The sequence below is a fragment of the Rhinolophus sinicus genome, linkage group LG02, assembly GCF_036562045.2.
Source record: "Rhinolophus sinicus isolate RSC01 linkage group LG02, ASM3656204v1, whole genome shotgun sequence".
Lineage (NCBI taxonomy): Eukaryota > Metazoa > Chordata > Mammalia > Chiroptera > Rhinolophidae > Rhinolophus > Rhinolophus sinicus.
In genome coordinates this window covers 196,542,208-196,565,117 of record NC_133752.1, presented here as the reverse complement: position 1 = coordinate 196,565,117, position 22,910 = coordinate 196,542,208, and the positions used below count along the sequence as shown (strand labels likewise).

The 22,910-nt window shown below is 54.3% G+C and overlaps 1 protein-coding gene across 1 annotated transcript in view; it reads left to right on the top strand.

Moving 5' to 3' along the window:
- The first annotated feature begins 10,248 nt into the window (after window positions 1-10,248).
- SHISAL1 (shisa like 1) overlaps window positions 10,249-22,910 on the top strand; it is a 130,052-nt gene continuing 117,390 nt past the window's right edge. The window contains exon 1 of the mRNA XM_019739262.2: window positions 10,249-10,529. Coding sequence (XP_019594821.2) covers window positions 10,397-10,529 — 133 coding nt within the window. The 5' untranslated portion in view covers window positions 10,249-10,396. The remainder of the gene's footprint in view (window positions 10,530-22,910) is intronic.

Here is a 22,910-nt window from a genome sequence, read left to right as displayed (position 1 = left end):
CAAAGGCCCATGTTCAGAAGTTTCTTAAGTTTGGGACACCTCTGAATATGTCCCCAGCCCGGGGGCTCCCTGCACCATTGGCAGGGCCAGCTTTCCCCTCTAGCCAATCCTCCTCTCCACTTCCCGACAGAGACGTGGTGTGTTTGTGTCCTGGGGCTGCCTTAACAAAGGACCACAAAGTTAGTGGCTTAAAACAACAAAAATGTATTCTCTCTCACAGTTCTGGAGGCCAGAAGTCCAGAAGCAAGGTGTCTGCAGGTTTGTGTTCCCTCCAGACACCAGGGGAGGGTCCTTCCTCGCCTCCTCCAGCTCCTGCCAGCGGGCGATGTTCCTTGGTTTGTGGTCGCTTAACTCCAGTCTCTGCCTCTGTGGCCATATGACCTCTGTCTGTGTCTTCTCTTCATTGGATGTAGGACCTACCCACATAATCCAGGATGATCTCATCTTGAGATCTTTAACTTCATTATATCTGCAAAGACTCTTTCCAAATCAAGTCACCTTCATACATTCCAGGGGTTAGGATGTGGACATATCTTTTGGGGGCCACCATTCAACCCACTTCATATGGCCACTTCAGGCACCTACCAGGAGCTGTCCCCAACCCCCACCATCTCTGCTAAATTCCCATCTCCATTTCCAGGGAACCCAACCCAAGATACCACCTCTGCCCCAAACCTTCTGAACTAAGAGACACTCAGGAGAGGCAGGTCCAGGGTCCAGGCCCTCACCTGTCTGCAAATCTGGACAAGTTCCCTCCCCTCTCTGGGGCCCAAGGTTCCTGACTTTAATGAAAGAACTGTGGTGGATGATTCTTAGGGTTTTTCTGGCACCTGTGATCTGGGGGTGCTCACACACAGCAGGATCATGGGACACTTGGAACTGGAACAGCTCCTGGGAGCGAGACCCTTGTCCCCAGGGTGGGGTGGGAGATTGGGGAGATGCCCTGCAGCCTGGCACCCGGGGAAGCCAGCGCCCACTCAGGGAGCTGAGACCAGGTTCCTCCCAGACCCCGCCGGTGTCCCAGAATAACTCTGATGTAATTCATAGTTGTCTCTTTCTCCCACAATGAAAGCCACCAAGAGAGAAAAAAGGGATTTCTTTTCTAAAATTGCTTTTCTGCATTCTTTGACAGAAGCTGTGGTGCCTGCGTGTAATTAATTCACAGCCTGGTGAACGGCAGAGGGTCAGCCACTCGCGCTGGGAGAGAAAGCTCTAGAGAACAGCCAAGAGGTGCAGTTACAGCTGAAAATGAGATCGCCCAGACCCCGGACCTGCTGCTGCTCGAGGACCAGAATAAATACCCTGTTTCCCCGAAAATAAGTTCTAGCGGGACAATCAGCTCTAATGCGTCTTTTGGAGCAAAAATTAATATAAGACCCGGAATTATATTATTATATTATATTATATTATATTATATTATATTATATTATATTATATTATATTATATTATATTATATTATATTATATTATATTATATTATATTATATTAGAACTGGTCTTATGTTATAGTAAAATAAGACCAAGTCTTATATTAATTTTTTCTCCAAAAGACGCATTAGTACTGATGGTCTGGCTAGGTCTTATTTTTGGGGAAACACGGTACATAAAATTCCCGCTTGTCGGAAACTTGGCCTTGCTGGTAGCCCAAGGACAGGTCCCCTTGGCTTCAACCTTCTTCATGCTCTTCAGCACAGAGACCCAGGGAAGCCTAACCCAAGGGGATCTTTGGAGGTTTTCCTGAGATGTCTCAGACCTCCGAGGCCTGCAGACAGGGATTTCAAGCCAGGAGTGGTGGCACGTCTTCTGGGTCATGAAAGAGAAGCAGCTTAGTTGTGGAGTCCTGATCTGGGGCAGCTTTCTAGGTGATCTTGAACAAAGAGATGATTTTTCTCTTCCATACAATGGGATAATAATTCCTAAATTGCAAGTCGATCTTAAGGACCAAAGATAGGCTTTGAAAAATCTGATCATTTCTCTCCAGGCATTACCCAAAGGGTTTTATCCTGAGATGTCACGGGTGACGTGAGCAGAGCCCTCAGAACAAGACAATTCTGCACGTCACAGAAAACTGGAACCAGCCCTGACCAACTATAGGGGCTTTTTCAGAAAAGTATAGACCACTGACATGGCAGAATGTTATGCCACCGATAAAAATCATCTCAGAAAACAATTATTGTTATGACACTGAGCGTGGCGTCCCTGTCACGAGCACCAGGCTTGGAGCAGCCCCTTGCCGCCAGTTGAAGCTCCAATTGGCAGACCTTTCCCCTGAGCACTGGTGGGCGTTGTGAGCAGGGCCTCTGTTTCCAGTGATTTTTATTTGCCTCATTTGAACCGGGGGTGGGGAGAGAGGAACGAGATCTGGATTTTAGAAATTATCATAGCTAACACTTCTCAGCCTTATTATGTGCAGGCACAATCCTAATGCTTTACATGCCGCATTTCAAGCAATCGAAGGCTGTCAGATGCTTGTATTCTATGGACCACTAAGAATTTTTAAAATACTAACAATTAAAAGGTGATACACCACTGATTGTAAGGTGCGCTGTGATTCCAGTGGTGTTAAAGGATGAATCCTAGAATCAATTAAATACCACCGAGGAGCTCATTTTTCTTCGCAACAGTCCTTCCAGGCAGGAAATGTTACCCCCATTGTACAGATGAGAAAACTGAGGCATAGACACATGGTGTAACTGCCCATAGTACTCAGGGACTTGAGCTGAGACTTGACCCAGGGCGTCTGCTGTGCTTGTTCCCTCAGGGACCACAACTGTGGGGCAGGGGATCAGGGGGCGGGGTGGGGGATAGAAGGGGGTTATAGGAGGTGGGGAGGCAAGTGAGGAACCCAGGCAGCAGGCAGGGAGTCTGGGGGAGACAACACAGTCACAATCCCTTCTCAGCATCCCTCCTCTTCTCCCTCTGTTCCAAAGGAGAGCTTCCCTGCTCATCGCCAGGGGTTCCCTGTGTATAGCTACGGGCTGCTTCTCACCACAGTTAACATTTCTCTTGGATCCTTTCAGAGTTGGGAGGCTTAAGGCAGGACTGGCAAATGGCTTTCATCTACCAACCCTAATCAGTCAGCAGAAGCTGCCTGGGACTGTGTTGAGAAGGATTCTGAGGCCCAGTTGGAACCCAGTTGCAAAGCTGGCTGGCGATGTCTCCAAGGAAATCAGCAGAAGAGGTGAGACAAGTGCCAGAGGTTTTCCAGGCCTGGATTAGGGGAAAGCTGGGATCCCCTTAATGTAAGAGGACCCCCCAAGACCCCCCATGGCATGCCCAAGAAAGTGGAAGGGTCTCCCTAGGATCAAGCTTATTCCCTTGGCCTCTTTAAAGGCCAGGCTTCTCCAGCTGAGCCAAGGGTGGGAACGAGATGAGACTGAAGGGGGTGGGGAGAGGCGTCCAGAGTGGTCAGGGCCCTCCCTGGAGCGATCCACAGCCGGGAGCTTCTGGAAACCTCGGGGAGGGAGTGGGGCCCTGCAGTGTGCCAGCTGGTTTTTCATAGATTAAACTGTACAGAGTCGGCTGGACCTGGTAATTATTTCACTTCTTTAATGAGCCCCAAGTCCCCCGCTGCAAATGAGGAGAACAATGTGGGGGTGTGAGGGGGAAGCGGTGTGAGTGACAGCTTGACTCACCCCCCTGAAACCTCCCACCATGGGGAGAGGGCTCCTTCAAGGTCCTGGGTGAGTGGTCCACTTGTTCCCTGGTGGCCGGCTGGCTCCAAATTGTCCTAGCTGCCATGACAGTAAGCATTTGTTCAGCCATCGGAGGCACTTCCACACACCTTTTCTCACTTGATCCCCACACCTTCCTGTGAGATGAATTGTCACTGGGTTGCTCACCGCTGACCTGAGAAATCAAGCCCAGAGACAATGGCTTTCTGAAGCGAAGGTGGGATTTGAACCCAGGACTGACTGATACCCATTCCTCCCAGACTATGGCCCAGGAGGGGTCATTGCAGAAGAAGCTGGCTCTCTAGCACATTCTAGAGAATGGCTTTTAGGAGACACATTTTTATTTTTAAGGAGGAGCTGCTCTATGTTAGGATGGGCAGCTGTTGGAGGGTTCTGTCAGCCCGTCCTGGCTGCCTGTGTCCACACGCCCAACCCCTGGGGCCACCACGGAGAAGAAAGGGGCAGGATTGAGGGGTCTGACAGGAGAGGCCCCTGAGTCTCCCCCCAGATTCACAGGGTCTGAGGCCAAGACCAGGCTTAATAGCAAGTGAGATTTCTTATTTCCCAACTGCCTCTGGGAACAGAAAAAAAACCAAATACCAATTAAGTGCAGAATTGTCAGTTGGAAGAAAGCTGTCGCTCTCTATCTAGAACTTACAAAGAGTTCATTAAGCAGGCAACAAGGGGCATGTCCATCAGCCTGCCCAGCTAGTGGGGAGAAGGCACCAGGCTGCAGAGCAGGGGGCTGTGGGGTACGCCTAGGGGCTCCACGCATGCTCACCTTCACCCTGGGCTGCTCTGAACAATACGGAACAGGCTGCTTATGTAATTGCTCGGGATGGCGGGGGGACACAGACACCCACATATCTTCAAGGACCCCAGTGAGTTCCCTGTGCAGCCAGGGTTGGCAACCGACTGAGGGGAGCTGGATGGACTAAAGAGCTGTGAGGACAGAACCAGGAGTGCAGTTTCCAGGCTCTCAGCCTCACGTGGAAAAGTGCTGGCTCAGGTAGTAAATGGCCATCAACTGTGATGGATGGCCATCAGCTGTAGCTATTTGGCCATCAGCTGTAACCAGTGAGCTATTGGTTACTAATATAATTGCCGTGGCCACACTAGCAGCAAATGGGGGCCTAGCAAGAAGATGGTGGCTGAGCTAGCAAGAGCGGATTGCAGAGAGGCGGATGCCGCCAGCGAGAATATAGTGGTATGACTCCCCCATCTATGGCTCCGTGGGTGTTCCTTTCTGGCCTCACCATGTCCTGCGTTCTTGTGCGGGGAGCGGGAGCAGAGACCCCGCCTGACACCCTACACGACACTCACCAAGAGCTTGAGGAAGTTAAGCTGCTCTCAGAGGACAGGGAGCAGTCAGTTAAAATACTTCCCAAGAGCCAAATATTCCAGGCTTGTGCTAGGGTCGTGGACGTGATAGGGAATAAGACACACCTGCTTCTGCCTCGCGGGGACGGTGATCTGTTTGGCAATACAGAGAATAAACAACAACAAAAAACCTGTTAATAAGCATGGTCATTTCAGACGGCAGTCAGTATTAAAGAGAAAACAAGTGATGGGGAGTTTGGGAGGACTGAGGGTTTTGTTACAAAGACCGGTCAGGGAAACACTCTTGGAAGAGGTGGAGATTTTGAACTGAGACCTGAGTAACAAGGAGGAACCAGCCATGCAGGGATCTGGGATCAGCACATTTTGGCAGAGGGAACAAGCACAACATCCCCAGGGCAGCGAAGGGCTTGAGGTACTTGAGGGACAAAAGAAAGATCTTTGTGCTGGAGTTCAGTGAAGGTGGAGAATGAAAGGTGATATCTGGGGTGTGGGGGACAGGAGGGATTTCAGAGCCTAGAAAACCAAGTAAGAACTTGGAATGTGATTCTAAGTAGAATCAGAGGCTAAGGAATGACTGAAACTGGGAAAGGAAGCACTTGGGACTTCTGCATTCGGCCAAGATAGAATAATGGGAACTGGGCTACCCCTTCCACAGTCAGTAATTCTGAAACTGGGGTAAACACAGGAGGCAACCCCTTGCAGGCAGTGGGTAACAGGCCAGGCAAGGCTATGGTCCCCGAGAGACGGCAAGCCCACGATCCCCAGTTCTCTTCCAAGGGATAATTTCCTGAGCAGAGCTCAGTGGTGAGCTGAGAAGACAGCAGTAAGAGTTAGGACCAGCAGATAAGATACCAGACGGGAGCTGTGCAAAGAGGGGTCCCAGAAGTCAATGTGGGACTATAGGTGAGGGATGAGCTGTATATTTTCACAGCAAGACCGGCCAAGACTTTCAGAGAGTGGATTCTACGGGACTGAAAGAAAAATGCAAACACTAGAGGTTGGAGTTGAGCTGGGGGAGGAGCAATGTTGGAGATCATTGAAATTTCAGATTGGAAGAGTTACACTGGACCCCTCCTAAGAAAGCCTAAAACCAAACCCCCACAAGACCTGCAGAGGAAACAGAATTCAGAGAAATTCCTGCCAACCAAGAGGGGCTTAGGAAACCCACTGGCTTCCTCCATTCCCACACGAGCAAAATATAAACCAAGCCTACATACTCCAACGTGATCAGCTAGTAATTTAACTGCCTGCTAAAACAAGAGACACTCTTTAGAGGTAGATAGTAGGACCCAGTATCTCTACAGAAGGTTATCCACAATGCCCAACATTTAACCAAAAAATCACTACACACACAAAGAAACAGGACCATGGGCTTGACGGTCAAGGGAAAAAAAATCCGTCAATAGGAACGAAACCAGAACTGGCCCTGATGTTGGCTTAGCAGACAAAGACCTTAAAATAGCCATTATAAATATGTCCACAGAATTAAAGGAAAAACATCTTTAAGAAATTAAAGGATATGGTGTTGAGTGAACAAATAGGAAACCTCAGCAGAAGAATGGAAACGATTTTTTAAAAACCAAATGCAAACTCTAGGACTGAAAAGTATGATAATGGCTTCACAGTGTATTAGAGGTGACAGAGGGGGGGAAAGACAGGGACCTTAAAAACAGACACATACAAATGATCCAAACTTAAGAATTTTTAAAATGAAGAAAAATTAACAGAGCAGAGAAAGGATAGTCTTTTCACAAATGGAGCAAGTCTGCGCTGACCCAGGCCCCACTGGCCTCTGGGCTCCCACTGGGGCACAGCTGGGCTCCCCGGCCCCATCAGGGCTCTGTGACCCTGACTGAGCTAGGGTGGGTTTAGGGAAGGGCAGGCTGGACCTCGGAGGAGCCACTTGTGAGGGGTGCCCAGTGGAACAGAAGGGACGGCCCCCCTTCTAGGACACCAGGGCTGTGGGTCTTCCCTCCTCTGTAGATCACCAGGTTGACAAGCATCCACCGTTCACTGTCTGCCTCCCCAGGCTTGTCCTCTCTCTCTCCTTTTCTAGAACTCTGGGCTGTTTAGGGTGTCTCTGGCCTCCTCTCCCTCCCCCTGTTCCAACCTCTCTCCTATGCTTCTCTCTTTCTCTGTGTCTCCCATTCTCCCTCTCCCTCCATTGTCAGCCTCCATCTCTTTCTGTCTGAATGACCCCCTCTTTCTGTGTATTTCTCTCATGTGTCTCTCTTTGTCTCACTGTGTTTCCACCCATCCCATCCCATACCCCCTTCCCGTTGAGTGACAGGTGGCAAGATGGGGCTAGAATTAGACCAGCAGCTGGGAGGCCAGCTGCCATCATCTCTGCCTGGGCCTCTGGAGAGGGTAGTTATAACCCTGAATTAGGCCTGGGTGGGAAGGCCATGGCCATCAAATCATGACAGGTGGTAGCGTGGGGGCTCCCCAGGGAGAATGCAGTGCCCACCAAATGCCCAAATGTGGGACAGGCAGGATTCATGTGGGGGTCCTTCCCTGGAGGGTCTCTGGAGCCCCTCAACTGCTCAGTCCAGGGCACAAACCGCCACACTCAGCCCGAGCTCTGTGAGCAGGAACAGGCGCTCAGGCCTCAGGGAGTGACAGGGGACTCTGCCAACACCCGGATCTCCTCACCTGTAAAAGGGGGACATGTCTTTTTGGGGGCATTTCTTCAGTCTCGACCCATCCTCTCGTCCTCTCCATTTCTGGGCTCTGCTCTCATGGCCCTTCTCTGGGACCCTTCCTGTTTCTTGTGTCTGCAATCACCTGGTTTGTGCATTGTTTGCGGCAAGCTGCATGAGAGCGGAATCTCTCCTGTCTGGTTGTCCTGGGACCCCAGCCCCACCGAGAGAGCCTGGCACATAGTAGGTGCTCAACAGTGTCTGTGGACTGCAAGGATGAACCAGGATGGGTGGACTAATTCATCTACGCTTCCACCAAATATTTCTATCACGCCTGCCGTGGGCTCGCCCACAGGAAGCAAGGAGCGCCGCCCACCGAGCTCGCACGGGTGGAATGCTGGCTGCAGAGGGCATTCTTCCCCCCACATAACTGTCAGTGTTCGTTTGCAGCAAAGTCGAAATCTTTCTATAGTTACAGGTGGTAGTCTAGTCACTTAGCCTGAGGTTGTGAACATTGGGCCAGGATCGTAAATATCATTCAGAAACCAGTTCAAAATGACTGCACAGTGTGACATCACGTGGACGGGCCCAGTTCACTGATTCGTTCATTTGACCAACGAATGGGAACTGAGGGTCCTCGGGGCCCTGCTTACACCATGGTCCTGCCGTGGGGAGTTCCTAAGCGGATGAAAAAGACAGGGGTGAGGTACGTCAGGGACGGAGAGCACAGATTCTCCTGGACAGGTGCCCTGAGCAATCCGAGGCTCCGAGAGAGCCAGGGAGCCCCACTTGGAAGGGGCATGGCGGGGGAGGGGTGAGATGGTGGAGGAGGGGGCAGGTGGTGGCGGGACATGGCAGGGAGGGGAGCTGTTGTTCCCGAGTGCAGTGAGGACACACATGACCTCACCAGCATTTGTGCAGCACAGGTCCTAGAAGGGACCAATGGCTGGGCCCAGTCAGCTCCCCTGTGGGTGGATGGTCCTGGTTAAGGAGTGGGAGATGAGACCCAGTCCCCACTCCCACACGGCTTCCGAGCAGCCCTGGGCCTGAGCAGGCCCCCCGGGGTGGGCTTACATCGGTCTCCCTGAGGGGGACACTGCAGTGGCTGCAGCTGTATCACAGCATCCAGGTGACCTGCCTCTTGTTCCCAGGAAAGGAGTACAGGGGCGGGAGGGGCCCCAGAGACCGGGCAGCCAGTCCCTCAGACACAAAGGAGGTGCCTTGTATCTGAGGGGCTGCAGAAGGAAGGTCGGGTGTCCTAGGCACAGGGGATAGCTCCTTAAGGAGGGCACTGGGCAGGACACGTGGGAATTTGTGTCTGTAAGGGGATGTACCTGTTCCGTGAGGGGCAGCCTGGCCCACACCCGGCACGGACGCCAGAGCCCGCTGAGGCTGAGTTGCTCTGTTGGCCAAAGCGCGTTTAGCAAACACACACACAGAGATGAGCAAACCTCTTTCCCTATGAGCTGAGTCAGAGCAGAGCTGATGAGCAAACCCTGATCGCCTACTGTGCGCCTGGCACCTTGCCCGTCATCATCACAGCAAGCCTCATGCCAGCTTGACGGCAGGGAGAGCGAGGCCCCAATGAGTGGAGAGACGTGCGGTCAGGACCGACCGAGTCCTCCCCTTGGACACCAGAGAGCTTCAGAAGACAGGGAGGTCCCGCGGCTGCGTCCCAACAGCCTGTCGGTGGCCTGGTCTGCAAGGCGATGATGTGGACAGAGTGCCCGGTGCCTAGCATATGAGCGGAGGGAGTATGGGGACAGTGGTGGGGACACGGCCAGCTCTGAAACCAGGAAAGGGGAACGGACATTCCAGGGAGGGCTGTCTGAGGAGCAGGTGGCTGGGGCAGTGAGAAGGAAAGAACTGACACACGCTACTTCAGGGAGCCCTGATGCTGTCACCTCTGGCCTCTCACCTCTCTGGACCTCAGGTTCCACATGTCACGGGATGCACGTCCAGGGACTTGCAGGTGACTCAGAGACTAATAGTGGACGTCAGGGGATGGCATTTGTTCCCTTACTTAGTAAATATTTATTGAGCACCTACTATGTGCACCTATTATGGAGTAGACACTGGAGGTTACAATGATGAACAAGACACACAGGGTCCCTGCCCTCCTGTGACCACAGTCCAGCTGCGGAGAAGCACATAGTGGACAGTTACGGCTATTCCTCGTTCCAGCCCATTCTCCGATCCCAGCCCTGCTCTGGACAAGTGGGCCTGCTGCCCTTTTTCATCTTCCAGATGAGGAAACTGAGGCACCCTAAGCAGGGAAACGCTGGCCCCAGCTGAATCCCAGGCATGGCTGCCGAGTCAGGGTCGTCCTCGCCAGCGGGTCTTGGAGACCCTGGTCTCGCCCCTCATTCTCAGGTGAGAACACTGAGGACCCGATCCTGTAAGTGCCTCCATCTCTCTTTCAGGACATTGCTAGGAAGGGGCTAGTTTGAGAGGCTGAAAATCTCAGCTGGGATCCTGGCGTCTGGGGAAGGGCCGGGCTCTAAAAATAAACCACTCGCCTCAGCCTGGAGGCAGCGGACAGGATCCTGATGAGCAGAAGCTGCCGCCTGACGCTCTGGCGGATGACGCTGGCCTGTCCCGGACGGAGCACCCCCCTCTCGGGCAGCTGGCCCCTGGGAAGGGCTGGTGGCAGGTGGCAGCCAAGAATATCTGACCCTCGGCTCCCGGAGGCAGCCCACCCCCACATGCGCACGTACGCACGCACTGCCATCCACACCACATATGCCCCAACCTGGGACATGCGGTGCTGCACAGAGTGAGGCGGGGGCTGTTCCTGAGGAAGGGGTCAGTGGCCAGCACCTGGGACACCTGGAGTTACCCTCCACGTGCAGGACAGTGACAAGCCTCAGCACAGGTAAGGGGGCGTGTCCTCGTGCCCCAAAGGGTCTGCTCCCCTGGAGGTGAGACCATGGGTCTGGGTGTGGGAGGGGGCTCTGGAGTGTGGGGATGCGCTGGTGTCACTCTCAGCTCCAGGGAGCCCTCATATGGCCATCAGCTCTCCTCTGGAGGGGGCCTTGATGCTGCTGCCCTCATTGTGCCATGCTCCAGCCTGGGGGGGGGGGGGCAGCCTGCCCTTTCCAGCTCTGAATCCTCTAGGCCGCAGCCAAAATGTTAGTCCCATCGGCTTAATTAGAAGCCAGCTGCAGGTTAATGGGTTTGCAGAACCAGGTGGAAAAGTTTTGCAGGCAGACAACACTGGGTTGCAAGGAGCTTGGTGCCTTCGGGGGAGAAATGCCTCCCCATCCTGTTCCAGGGCGGGTGGGCCTGGGGTCCTGCTCCTGATGGAAGGGACAGCTGGCCTTCTGGGGCTCGGTCTGGGGAAGGTTGTCTAGGAAGATGGGGAGAAAGCCATGGGAGACACAGTTCCTCTGGCAGTTCTCCAGGTAACGTGTATCATACTTCAAGGTTTGCAGAAGGAAACCATTTTGGTGGGGGCTGCTTAGGGCCTGGACCTGGGCCTGATGGAACCAAGTTGAAATGAGGGGACCCGTCCTGGGAGCTCTGCACCTTTGTCCCTGGTGCTCTGAGGGGTTGTCTGATCTGACTTTCTGCCAAATGGGTTTCTGTGCCTCATCCCTGGGCAGGATATTAACCTAAAGGCAAGGTGATTAGTGCTAATGTGATGTCCTCCTGTGCCCAGGAGGAGGCAGGTGGTGAGACGGGCTGGGTGGAGGGGGGTCTGCCAGCTGCCTCCACCCTTCCCCCGTCATGCATCAGGAGGACAGGTGCTTGGGGGAGGATTGAGGGGATCTGCACAAAGGCCAGTCCACCCCGCCCCCTGCCAACACTGAGTCTTTCCTGGATGCATGGCAGGGAGTGAGATTAATTGGGATGATTTGGGGTGGCCTGAGTGTGAGCTGGCTTCTGCCATGCCACGTCCTGCAGCCCTGCTGGCTCAGCTGGAGTGCACGGGCGGCCAGGGTGTCTGGTCCAGGAATGTGGCTGGAGGAAGGCAGGCAGCCCATGAGAAGGCCCACCGTGGGCAGTGGAGAAGTGCCGGTGGCCGATGCTGGGTCTTGGAGCACGTCCTTCCTGCAAATACTACCTACCACCCCTGTGTGCCAGGCGTCCCACCAGCTACCCGCCACCCGCTCCGCCCTCACAGCTCTCAGATTCACCCCCCAGGAGCTGATGCCCTTCAGCCGTCTCCCATGCATTCCCCAGAGCCCTGCTGAGGGGCCACTGCTTCTAACCTGCCTGGTAACCCACCCCACCTTCCCAGCTTTTACAGCCTCCAGGCTGCACATGGGCTTGGTCACTGTCGGGGCTGAAATTCCCACTCAAGTTTGCTCCTGACTCCACTGCCCACAGAAGCAGCCTGGTGATACCCCACATACCACCAGCCATCGCCTGGTGAGGCCCCACATCGTCCCGAGGGCTGATGGTTCTGGGTCAGGGCACTCTGGTCACTTTCCAGCAGGGAGGGTGGGGCTGAGCGAAGGTGTGAGGCACTAAGTTATTGTAACACCGTCCTGCATCTGGGAGCATCTTCTCTGTTCTGGCTAATGCGGCTCCTGTTATATGTATGCATGTGGACACTCAGCCTCTCCCCCAAATACCTCTGAAGCAGGCCTGTCCCCAAGAGCTGCCTCTGACCTGCGCAGCCTCTGTGGCTGCCTGGGAAGGCCGGGAGTGACGAGGTGAAAGGGGAGTACGGAAGTGGTGGCCGTCTCGGGAGCTACGCACAGTCACTCAAGCATCATAAAAAGGCCTGGGAACCAAGCTGCGTTCCCACTGCAGGAACAGTGACCCCACTTATCAAGCATTGACCGAATGCAAGGCTGGGACTGGGTGCTTGACAAACACTGTTATATATCTAACCATTCATCTCTATTGTAAAGAATCAAATTCTGTAAAAAGGCACAACTCGGCAAAATGCGGCAGCTATTCAGCAAAATGCGGCAGCTATCCATATATGTATACGTATATATACAGTACTTATATACAGAAGGGTGTTGCATATTTGAAGTACAGTAGACCCCTTATCCACAGGGCACATGATCCAAGACCCCAGTGGATGCCTGAAACCTCGGATAGCACCAAACCCTGTATATACTACGTTTTTCCTATACATAGGTACCTACGATAGTTTAATTTATAAATGAGGCACAGTAAGAGATTAGCAACAATAACTAAAATAGAACAAATAGAACAATGTACTGTAACAAAAGTCATGAGAATGTGGTCTCTCTCTCAAGGTATCTCACTGCAGTGTTCTCACCTTGTCACCTGAAGGAAGCACTTCGCTGCTTCTCTTTGGCGTCTCCGAACTGCCAGCATCACTGCTCTGGAGCTTTGGGGTCTTTATTAAGTAAAGTAAGGGTGACCTGAACACAAGCACAAGGAAGGTGGCCCCATAAAGGACTTGAGCAGGCCGAGGAGGGAACGGCAGGCTTCACAGGCCGGGGGGCAGGAAAGCAGGAGACGTAGTCAGTCAGACTGGCCCTGCTGCCACTTGCTGAACAAACTGCCCATGCTCTCTGGGCCTGGACGCTGCAGCCCCAGGGCCTTCCAAAGGCCATTCCCCGGCATCTGAGTTCTCCCCGGGAGCTCCTCTAGGCCCCTCTGGCAGCAGCTCTACATTAAGTAGTAACTGGGGACCTCTGATCTCATTATTTGAATTATAATTGTCCTGCTCTTTAATCATTCCTGGTGGCAGAGCCTGGGGACTGGGAGGCTCTGCAGAATTACCCAGTCTGCAGGGTGAAGAGGAGGCCAGCGCTTAAAGGTCACTCACCAATGCTGCTGTTCACATTAATCTACAAAATAAAGAATACACAGCCCAAATGCCCTTAAGCTAGAAGGTATTTAAATACCAGCAGCTCAGAACACTGACGTGGAGAGGGTTTTTTTTTTTTCTAAATTCAATACTCCCCTATCTCCTGAGGTTTCAGGATCCTGGGCAGAGGGGACTTTTAAGGAAACAAATCCTACATAAGAGGCATTTGTTCAGGGTGTCTCTTCAGGCTCCAATCATACCCTTTCCAGGCAGGGTGGACCAGGAGACAGAAAGGCATGGATTTAAGAACAGGCTCCAGTGTGTTGTGGCTGTGTGCCCTTGGGCACATCCCTTAGCAGCCTCCATTTATCCATCTGTAAAATGGGCGGATGACCCCTGCTTGGGCCAATCCTCCAGGAGGGTTGGGAGGAATGAGGGAGAAGATGGTGGGAAAATGCAGGGAGAGGTGCCAGTCCTGTGCACACAGGAGGAGGGGGCAATGAAGGGTCCCAGAGGGAAATACCAGGGAGGGGGATGTGGGAGAGAAGTTGGTCACCTCACACCTATGGCAGAGTCTGGAGGGAAACAGGGACCCAGAGACACAGATGTCACCTGTAGAGAAAGGCCTACCTACTCTCCCTGCAGGAGTAAAGAGCCCAGAGTGAAGTCTCCAGAGGGTACAGCACACGGAACAGTCAGGGGACATGTGGATCCACACTAACCAGGACCTGCCTTCCACTACTGGCCTACGTGGGTCCCAGGCCACTTTATGTCACATCCAGCTCAGAAAGGAAAGAGCTGACTCCATGTTTTAAAAAAGAAGTGATCGAACATACAGTAGGAACAATATGAAATCCAGTTTAGGAAAAAGCTTTCATTATCTGTCATCCCCCCCATTCGATGGTGAGAACCAGTTTCCTTTTTGTCAGTTATCGTCCTTGTCTGCTTCAGCAAGTGTCATCGCTGAGAGCCTACTATGTGCACAGGGCCGTACGGTGGGGGCTCTGGGGCCCGACGGCCTGGGTTCAAACGCCAGCCCTGCCACTTGTCCGCACGAGACCTTGGCGAGTCACCTCACTGCTCTGTGCCTCAGGTTTTCAACCTGTAAACGAGGATCTCACTGAGTCATTGTGAGGATGGAATGAGGTAATCAGCTCGATGCATGTGGCACAGTGCTTTCCAGAAAATGCTGGCTGTTTCCCAGGCACGTCTCTGAAAGGACCTCGTCCAGTTCTGAGGGGTCGTGGTGTGTATCAGTGGCAACCTGGAGGGGGGGACTGTGGCCATGTCGCTCTGAGCTTTCTTTCGGTGGGTTTTCAAATGAAATCTCCTGGGGCTACTCTGTTTGGAGGAGATGGGAGGGGACCTGGGGAAGGGGCCAGCCTGGCCTCTTCTGCTGCTGGGTCCCCACAGAGGACCTCCAAGAGCTCCTCCGCTCACTGTGGGGGACACAGCTTGACAGCCCCCATAGGGCTCATCTCCTCAAGGAGCCCCGTTGGACCTGGAGGCAGGTAGACTTCACACCAATCCCGAATCCTGGCTGCACAGCTGAGGAGAGGAGGGTGGGGGTCTCAGGTCGCCTTCTTCCTTCCAACAGCGTTCCCTGAGGCCTGCCCTGGGAAGAGGGGGGCACCCGCTGGGCAACACCAGCAACAGCAAAGCCGCCAGGAGCTGCCAGCCTGGTGGGGCCACCCCCACCCTGCCTGGGGACTCCCCAGTCTCCTCAGAGGCCCAGGGGCCCCTCTGGGCCTGCCCCTCTCAGCCCTCTCTCCCTGCGTGGATCTGTCCCCATCTCTTCCGACATCTGTCTTTTCTCTCCAGGCCCCCGTCTCCCTCCTTCTCTCTCTCAGCCTTGAGTGGCCCTGAAGCTGAAGTGTCCTCTGCACCAATTTAAATGTATTACTGTTTTCTGTGCTTCATTTAAAAAGCAGATGAGTCGGTTATTTTCTCTTTCTCTTTCTCAAAACTATACAACAAAAGACACCGAATGGAGTTAATTGATTCTTTCTCCTGCTGCCCTCTCTACAGAGACCCAGGTCGGGCATCACTCACGCTAAGCCCATTGACTTGGCAGTGGGAGACACTTAATGCCGGGAACCTGTACATCCGGGTCCCTGAGGCCTTGGCACATCCACAGCAATGGCCCAGCCCGAGCCCTCCCCTGTTGTCACCCCCGGGGGGTGGTAATGCTGGTGACAGCAGGAAGGAGCCACGTTTACCAAGCCCTCCTAACTCCAGTCCTGTGCGAGCACACCTCTTGTCCTTCCCTCTACAGCCCTGCATGGGGGCACTGATGTCCTTTGCTAAGTGGGACACTGGGCTCCAAGGACTAGGGAACAAGTTCAAAGCCGCCTGCAATGTGTAGCACAGCTGGAACTTGAACCTCTGCACAGAGAGGCATGAGAGCAGAGTGACCGGCCGGGGCCCTGGACACCAGGGATTCTTTCACCCGGGGTGGTGACTGCTGGTCACACCCCAGCGGGGCGCTTCCTCCCAGAGGGTGTCACTTGACCATCCCCACTCTGCAGATGAGGCCCAGAGGGAGGAAGAGCCTTGCCCATCAGGCAGCTGGGGGCAGGGCTGAGTGGGACCCACATGTGCTCTGCAGGCCGGGAGCACACCTCGGACAAAGGGCTGTCCATCCATATCCACCGAGGTCACCACATGGCCCAGAGCTGGCTCAGCCCGTGCCGTGTGCCGAAAAGACAGACAGGATACTCGAGGTGCTTGGGGGATTGGAGGTGGCCCAGAGGCATGAGGTCCTGTGGGCCTTGGACACAGGCCAACCCAGGCATGGACCCCCATCAGCCCCCTGACCACAGCAGCCCTGGCCAAGCCACTTATGTCCTCAGCTATACAAACAGGATGGCAACGACACCTCTGACACAGAGGCAGCCAGCACTGCTCATTTCCATGAGCATGTCAGCGGGGGCGGCAGGGCTGGGGCTGGGGCTGGCGCCGGTTCCCCAGGGACCCCAGGCTCTTTGCCACTCCAAGGTCCTTGCACGTGGTGTTCCCTCTGCCGTGAACACGTTCCCTCCTCCCCACTGCGTGTCTATTGCCAAGTGCCACTTGCATGTCTTTGTCCTGCCGCTATCCCTCTGCCGCCACCAGCCTCTGCGCTTGTACCCTGCGCTCAGCGGGTCCCACGCCTTGATTCTTACTGTTCCTTTGTTTTGAAGGCTCCTCTCCTCATGGTAGATATCTCTTCCCGATGCAAACATCACCTCTTCCAGGGAGCCATCCTGACCTCCTTCCTCTTCCCCACTGGACCTTTAGGAACGCACGAGTGCAAGGGTCCCCATGGAGGGTGTCTTTCTCTGCCATGAGATGGGGCTCCTTGAGGGTAGGGACAGTGGCTGATGGAGTGGGACAAGAAGCCCTTCTGCAGCCGTGAGCATTGTTACCATGACACAGCAGTGCTACAGTGACGTGGGGACACGTCCCGCCTCCCCTCCCAGCTAAAGAGAATGCTGATGTTCTCCAATGCCCTGCGCCCTCTTTCAAACCCTTCGGGAGAGCGAGTCCTGTGGGGCCAGCGGTTCCTGGAATTCTGACATAGAACGGGGAAAATGGGAGAGATAGGGCCAGAGCAGGAGAAAAGGGGGCGAGAACCCGTCTACTGGGTCAGCTCCTGAGCTGTTGGGAATTCTGATCAGGGGGAGAGTGGAGAGAAAGCTATAAAACCGTCTGGCTGAGGCAGTAAGTACGAAACTAGTGAGCTGGGAGCCAGGTGAAGGAGAGACAGGAGCTACAAAGGTGGAAGAAGAAACAGATTTGGGCAGAATGTGACTCTGCAGAGACTGGGCCACGTGGATCAGGAGCTGCTCCTGGGTTACATTATGCTGTTGCTAATAACCATGAAATCTGCTGCCTGGAGGCATCCCAGCCTGCACTGTACCCCTAAGTGCCATTGTTGGGGTTAATATCCATGCTGTCCTCCAGTCCTGCACAACTAACCGTGAAGTTGAGCCCCCGGCCTTACTGGCTAGGAGAGTGGAGGTTAGACACCCCGTTCCCGCCTCTGTCAGGGCGCCGCCGCCCTGGGCCCTTGTCTTGCAGCCAGTACTTTGAGATCTGTGTCTCAGAGCCACGCTGGGCTCCAAATGCCACTCCCCAGCTGTGTGATCTCCGAGATCAGTGACTTAAAGGGATGAGCAGCTCCCCGCAAGTTCCGACACCCGCCTGCCAATTAGCATCCCTGGCGGTCTGCAGAGAGAGTGGATCATAGTGATAAAAGACTAGAGGACAGTTAAGGCTCATTGTGCCTCCTCATGAATGCTTGCCTCTTCCTGAGAAGAGCATGGTGGTCATCTATGCGAAAGTGGAAACCCTCTGCACTGTTCAGACTCACGCCTTTCCAGGACCTGCCCCATGGGACTCAGGGATCCACTGCGAAGATGCCAGTTCAGTCCTCAGTCTGTTTACGGCCCCCCCAGCAAGATGCAGGGGAGCGAGCTCAGGCTTTCTGACCAAGTCGAGCTTACATCCCGGTTCCAGCACTCAGCCCCTGTGTGACTGCAGACAAGTGACTCAAGCTCTCTGAGCTTCCAGTGGCCTCGTCTGTAAAATGAGGTGCAGGGGGCTCACACGATGCGGTTAATGGGATAGATGACAGAGAGAGAGAAGGCAAGAGAAGGGCCTGGAGCCCCGCGGAGGCTCAGAGCACAGTGACCACTATTCGTAGGTGTTACACTCTAGCCAGGTGGGGTTGGCAGACCTGGCCCCGCAGGAAAGGAGAGCCGTCTGACAGTATAGATGGGAAGGCAAGAGACACCATCCCTGAGGAAGTGATGTGTGAGCTGAGACTTGCTGGAGTGGCCAGGGGAAGCTGGGGACAGCATCCCAGGACCGGAATAACACGTGACAAGACCTGGGGTAGGATCAAGGTATTGGGATCATTAGAAACCGAAGTGAAACCGTGAGGCCAGGGGACAGTCCAATGTGTTCCTGAGGCACCTGAGTGCATCAGCTGCCCAAGCCCGCGGATATGCCCGGCTCGACAGTGCTGAGCTTCTGTTATCCCCATTTCACAGTTGAGGAGACTGAGGCTCAGAGAGACAGACTGACTTGCCAAGGGTCACACAGCAAAGGCAGACAGGGCACAGATGCAGGCCTTGGACCCTGTCCAGTGCTATTTCCACTCCAAGCCTCAGCCTCCATGGTGTTTATATGCAGATCTGGCAAATGGTTGGTTTCCTGCCCTTTGAGGTGGAGAAGCCCCCCTGGCCTGGGGCACAGGGGCTGCAGGTGTTGGTGGGACATCCTACTAGAGGGCTCCCTATTTCCCGGGGAGCTGGTGCTTTGTTTGCCTCAGTGAACATTCAGAGCTGAGTATTTCCTCAAAGAACCGCAGGCAGCCCTGGGGAGCCAGCAGGCTCAATTCTGCCTGGCTTTGGGAGGCTCTGCTTCTGCAGCCAGGAGGCTTCTGAGTTCTCATGGTTTTTTAATGCATTTATAGTTTGACTGAATTGCAAACTCCAGGGGAGCCCCTGGACGTGGCCCGTCCAGGACTCAAGCCTCCTTGTAGGAGCAGGGTTTTGTCTCTGCCTTCACCTGCCCGTGCAGTCGCTGGACAGCGGGTCTCGGTGCAGGCAACCTCAGGGGATGGCCCCATCCCCCATGCAAGATAGACGGATGGAGAGCAGCCAATTGGGCTGCCTGCGTTCAAATCCCAGCTCTGCCATTTACCAGCTCTCCAACTCCGGGTGAGCTAATTCACTTTGTTGGGCTTTAGTCTTCTCACCTCTAAAATGGGCAAAAGGATGCAGGTTTGTCCTGAGAAGTAAATAAAATATTTCACGTTCAATACTCAGCATGGGGTGTGGCACAGAGTGAGTCCACAGGTGTGGGCTGTTGTGATGTTTGTTATTCTGAACTCCACAAGTAACGCCAGACTTATGGCCATCAAATCGCCCTCGGCCCAGGGACAAGTTCCAGCCGGGGGGCCTCAGTGAGACCTCTCCCACCTTCCTCATCTGCCCACCCACTTCCTCCACGGCCTCAGTCTTGCTTCCTCCAGCGGCCTCACACATCCCTGGTCCTGTCCTCCGTCTGTGTTTTGTACTTGCTGTTCCCTCTGTTCCTTTCCCCTGACTTGTCACCCCCCAGCCCCCAGGACTGGCTCCACCTCACCCTCCAGGCTCAGGCTCAGCCTGCAGGCCACCTCCCTGACCATCCTGTTGTGCTCCTGGGCTCTGCAACCACTAGGACCCCCGTCTCCTCCTCGAGCATTAAGCTGGTGGCTGCTTTGGAAGGAGGGCCCACCACTTCTTTCTAGTCTCGTCCTGTCCCACCCCCAGTGTAATTTAGAAAGTTACATATGCACATGGTTATATATGATGCATATGCAAATCTCACGGAAACTAAAATGAAGAGCAAAGCTTGCTCCGCTCCCATCCTCCACCCAGACCCTCTCCCCTGAGCCAATGGCTCTTCTGTTTTTGCTTTCGGTTCTGCATTCTCTTTATACTTTTAAATAATACACTTCTGCCGCTTTCTTATCGACTCTATACAACGTCTGCCGGCTCCTGCTCTGAAACGCCGGGCTTCGCTCGCCCACACTTGTCCTCTGTCTGCTGCACCCTACCTCCCAGTGTATTCCTTCTCAGTGATGCTCCCACTGAGCCCATGACTTAAAACACAGACCACTTGCGCCCCTCCCCCAACACTGCCAATAGCCAGAGGGAGCTCATTGGAGCGCTCTCCCTGACTTAAAACCTCTCAACACACACACAGCACCTAGGGTCAAGTGCAGACTCTGCTGTGGCCTCCAGAGCACACACGACCTGGCCCTGGGCTCTCTTGAACTCACCTTGCAGCCCTCCATGACTCCCCCCACCCAGCCTCACTGGCTCTCAGGCCCTCCAGCCTGGCCCTGTGCTGGCTGTTGCCTGGGCCGGAAGTCAGTCCCCCTGCTGGCTCCTTCTTGCCACTCATTCTGGCTTTAAAACCCATCCCTACAGGCCCCCCTGCCCCCCCTCCAGACTCTCCACCCATCGGCCTCAAAGTTCTTGGCTTCCCTGGTGTCTCTCTCCTCTGCTGTGGGTTTCTTGTCTGACCCTCCCATTGGGTGAGTAACCAACTGGCTCTTGACTATGGCTGTGACCCCAGTGCTGTGGCCCTCAGTGGGTGCAGGACAAAGAGCTGAACCAATGAGCAAAGGCATCCATGGCAGTTTCTCCCTTGGACGACTCAGGCCAGCACAGCGGGTGAGGCCTCCTGCCCTGCGGCTCCACCGCCAGGTGGAGACTGTCTATGTTCTGGCAGAGCAACCAACCACCGTTCATCTGAGCTTGGTCCACAGACTGAGTCTACCAGTTGGAAATGAATACATAGGGTTTACGATGTTAGGATTATGTAAATATTATTCCCTGAGGAACCATGAAGTGTGATTGGGCCTGGTGACCAGGAAGTCTGATCCCAACTCTCGAAAACATGTCCCTCAGAGGAGAACCCGCTGGCACCAAGTTCCATGTACACTTTCTGACCTGCCTTCGCGTCTTATTGCTGCTCTGCATTGACTCGGCAACCCTGTCCCCCTCGACACTGCCTTCTCCTTGGCCTCGGTTTGATTATAAGCAGGGTCCCCTGAACATGTGTGTGCACGCAGCCTGGAGTCACGTGTGTGCATGCAGCCTGGACTCGTGTGCATGTGGGCTGGGGAGTGAGCCAGCTGCCTTCCGCCGCGTCTGGGAGAAGTCTCGGTTTTGCCTTCATTGCTGTGGATGGTTCAGCTCGGTGTAGAACTCGGTTCAAAACCTCTTCCTTCAGAACTTTGCAGACCTTGCTCCACCCTCTTCTGGCTTCAGAGGCTGATCGAGTGTGACTCTAATTCCCTTGTCTGGAATCTGCTTTTTCCACTGTGAGCTTTCAGGGTTTTTCTCTTTCTGTTGTCATTCTGAGTTTCGCCAGGTGCGGCTGTGTTTCCGTCATTAGCCCTGCCATGCACTTTTCAGGGCACGTTCGATCTGTAACCGTATGTCTTGCTGCAGCTCGAGGGGACCGTTTCTTCCATCGTTCTTTCTTAATCTTGAATTTCTCTGCTCACTTGGCCCTCGCTCTCTCGGGTGCTGCTCTCAGGTGTTACTGAATCTTGAGCTGAAATGTTCACATCCCTTAGTCTTTTTGCTCGCTTCTGTCTCTCAGTCCTGTGGCCCAATGTTCCCGAGGTACCTTGTGGGGGCGGAGCCCCAGAGAGTAGTTTCCAGGCTCTCGGCCTCACATAGACAGGTGCTGGCTCAGGTAGTAAATGGCCAACTGTGATTGCATGGCCATCAGCTGTGGCTAGTTGGCCGTCAGCTGTAACCAGTGAGCCATTGGCCACAATATAACTGCTGTGGCTACGGAGAGAAGGAAGAGAAGAGAAAGAGAAGGAGAAGAGAAAGCATGGGGGCTAGCAAGAAGATGGCGGCTGGGCTGGCAAGTGTGGATGGCGGTTTGCGGACAGTGTGGATCCAGCCCCCAGTGAGAGTATAGTGCCGCCAGAGAGAATATAGTGGTATGACTCCCCTACCTATGGCTCTGTGGGTGTTCCTTTTTGGCCTGGCCATATCCTGCGTTCTTGTATGGGGAGTGGGAGCAGAGACCCCGCAGGCCGTCCCCCGCATGACAAATGGCGCAGCGAGCAGGGTCCCCCGCACGACACATGGCGTAGTCGGCAGGATATGGTGCCGGCCAAAGCTCTCCAAAGGACGGTGGAGCAGTTTGTGTGTATGAACACTCAGTCTGAGGAAGACCAGGAGGAGCAGCTGCCGGAGAGCTGGACCCCCGTGGAGGGGTGGAAAGATGTGGACGGTTCTCTCACCAGCACAGGAAAAGCCATGCAGCTGCTGCAGAGATGGAGCCCCGCGGAGAGGTGGAAAGATGTGGACAGTTCCCCAACCAGCACAGGCCGGAGAAAGCGAAGGTCGTTGCAGCCCTGTGGGCCGGGGAAGTTCCTGCTCAGGCAGCCCGGATGCAGGACTTATAGTCCCAGGAGGTAACGCTTGCTGAGTCCTCCGTGGGAGATGAGGGTGAGGTCAAGGTCATCCCTCACCCCCAGGACAGCCCTGGTGAATGACTATGGACTATGGGGAATTGCCTTCCATCCCTAATTTAATGGACCGCTTGACTGTTTGTTTGGGAACTGTTGTTAGTGGAACTGGGGGATATTTGCTTTTGTCTCTTGACTGGCCGCCATTGAGAATATGTAAGCACCTTGATTGTGAGTCGCTGTTGTTCCAGCAGGGTACCCTGAGAGGCACAGAGAGAGTGGCAGTGCGCTGAGAGGTCTGGCTGAGCCCTGAAGATACCCTGGCTGTGCCCAGGAAGTCGGGCTGTTCCCAGAGAGAGTAGTAGAGCCCTGAAGGTACCCTGGCTGTGCCCAGGAAGTCGGGCTGTTCCCAGAGAGAGTGGCAGTGCCCTGAGAGCCCTGGCTGTGTCCAGGAAGTGTGGCTGTGCCCACAGAGAGTGGTGGTGCCCTGAGAAGCCCTGGCTGTGTCCAGGAAGTGTGGCTGTGCCCACAGAGAGTGGTGG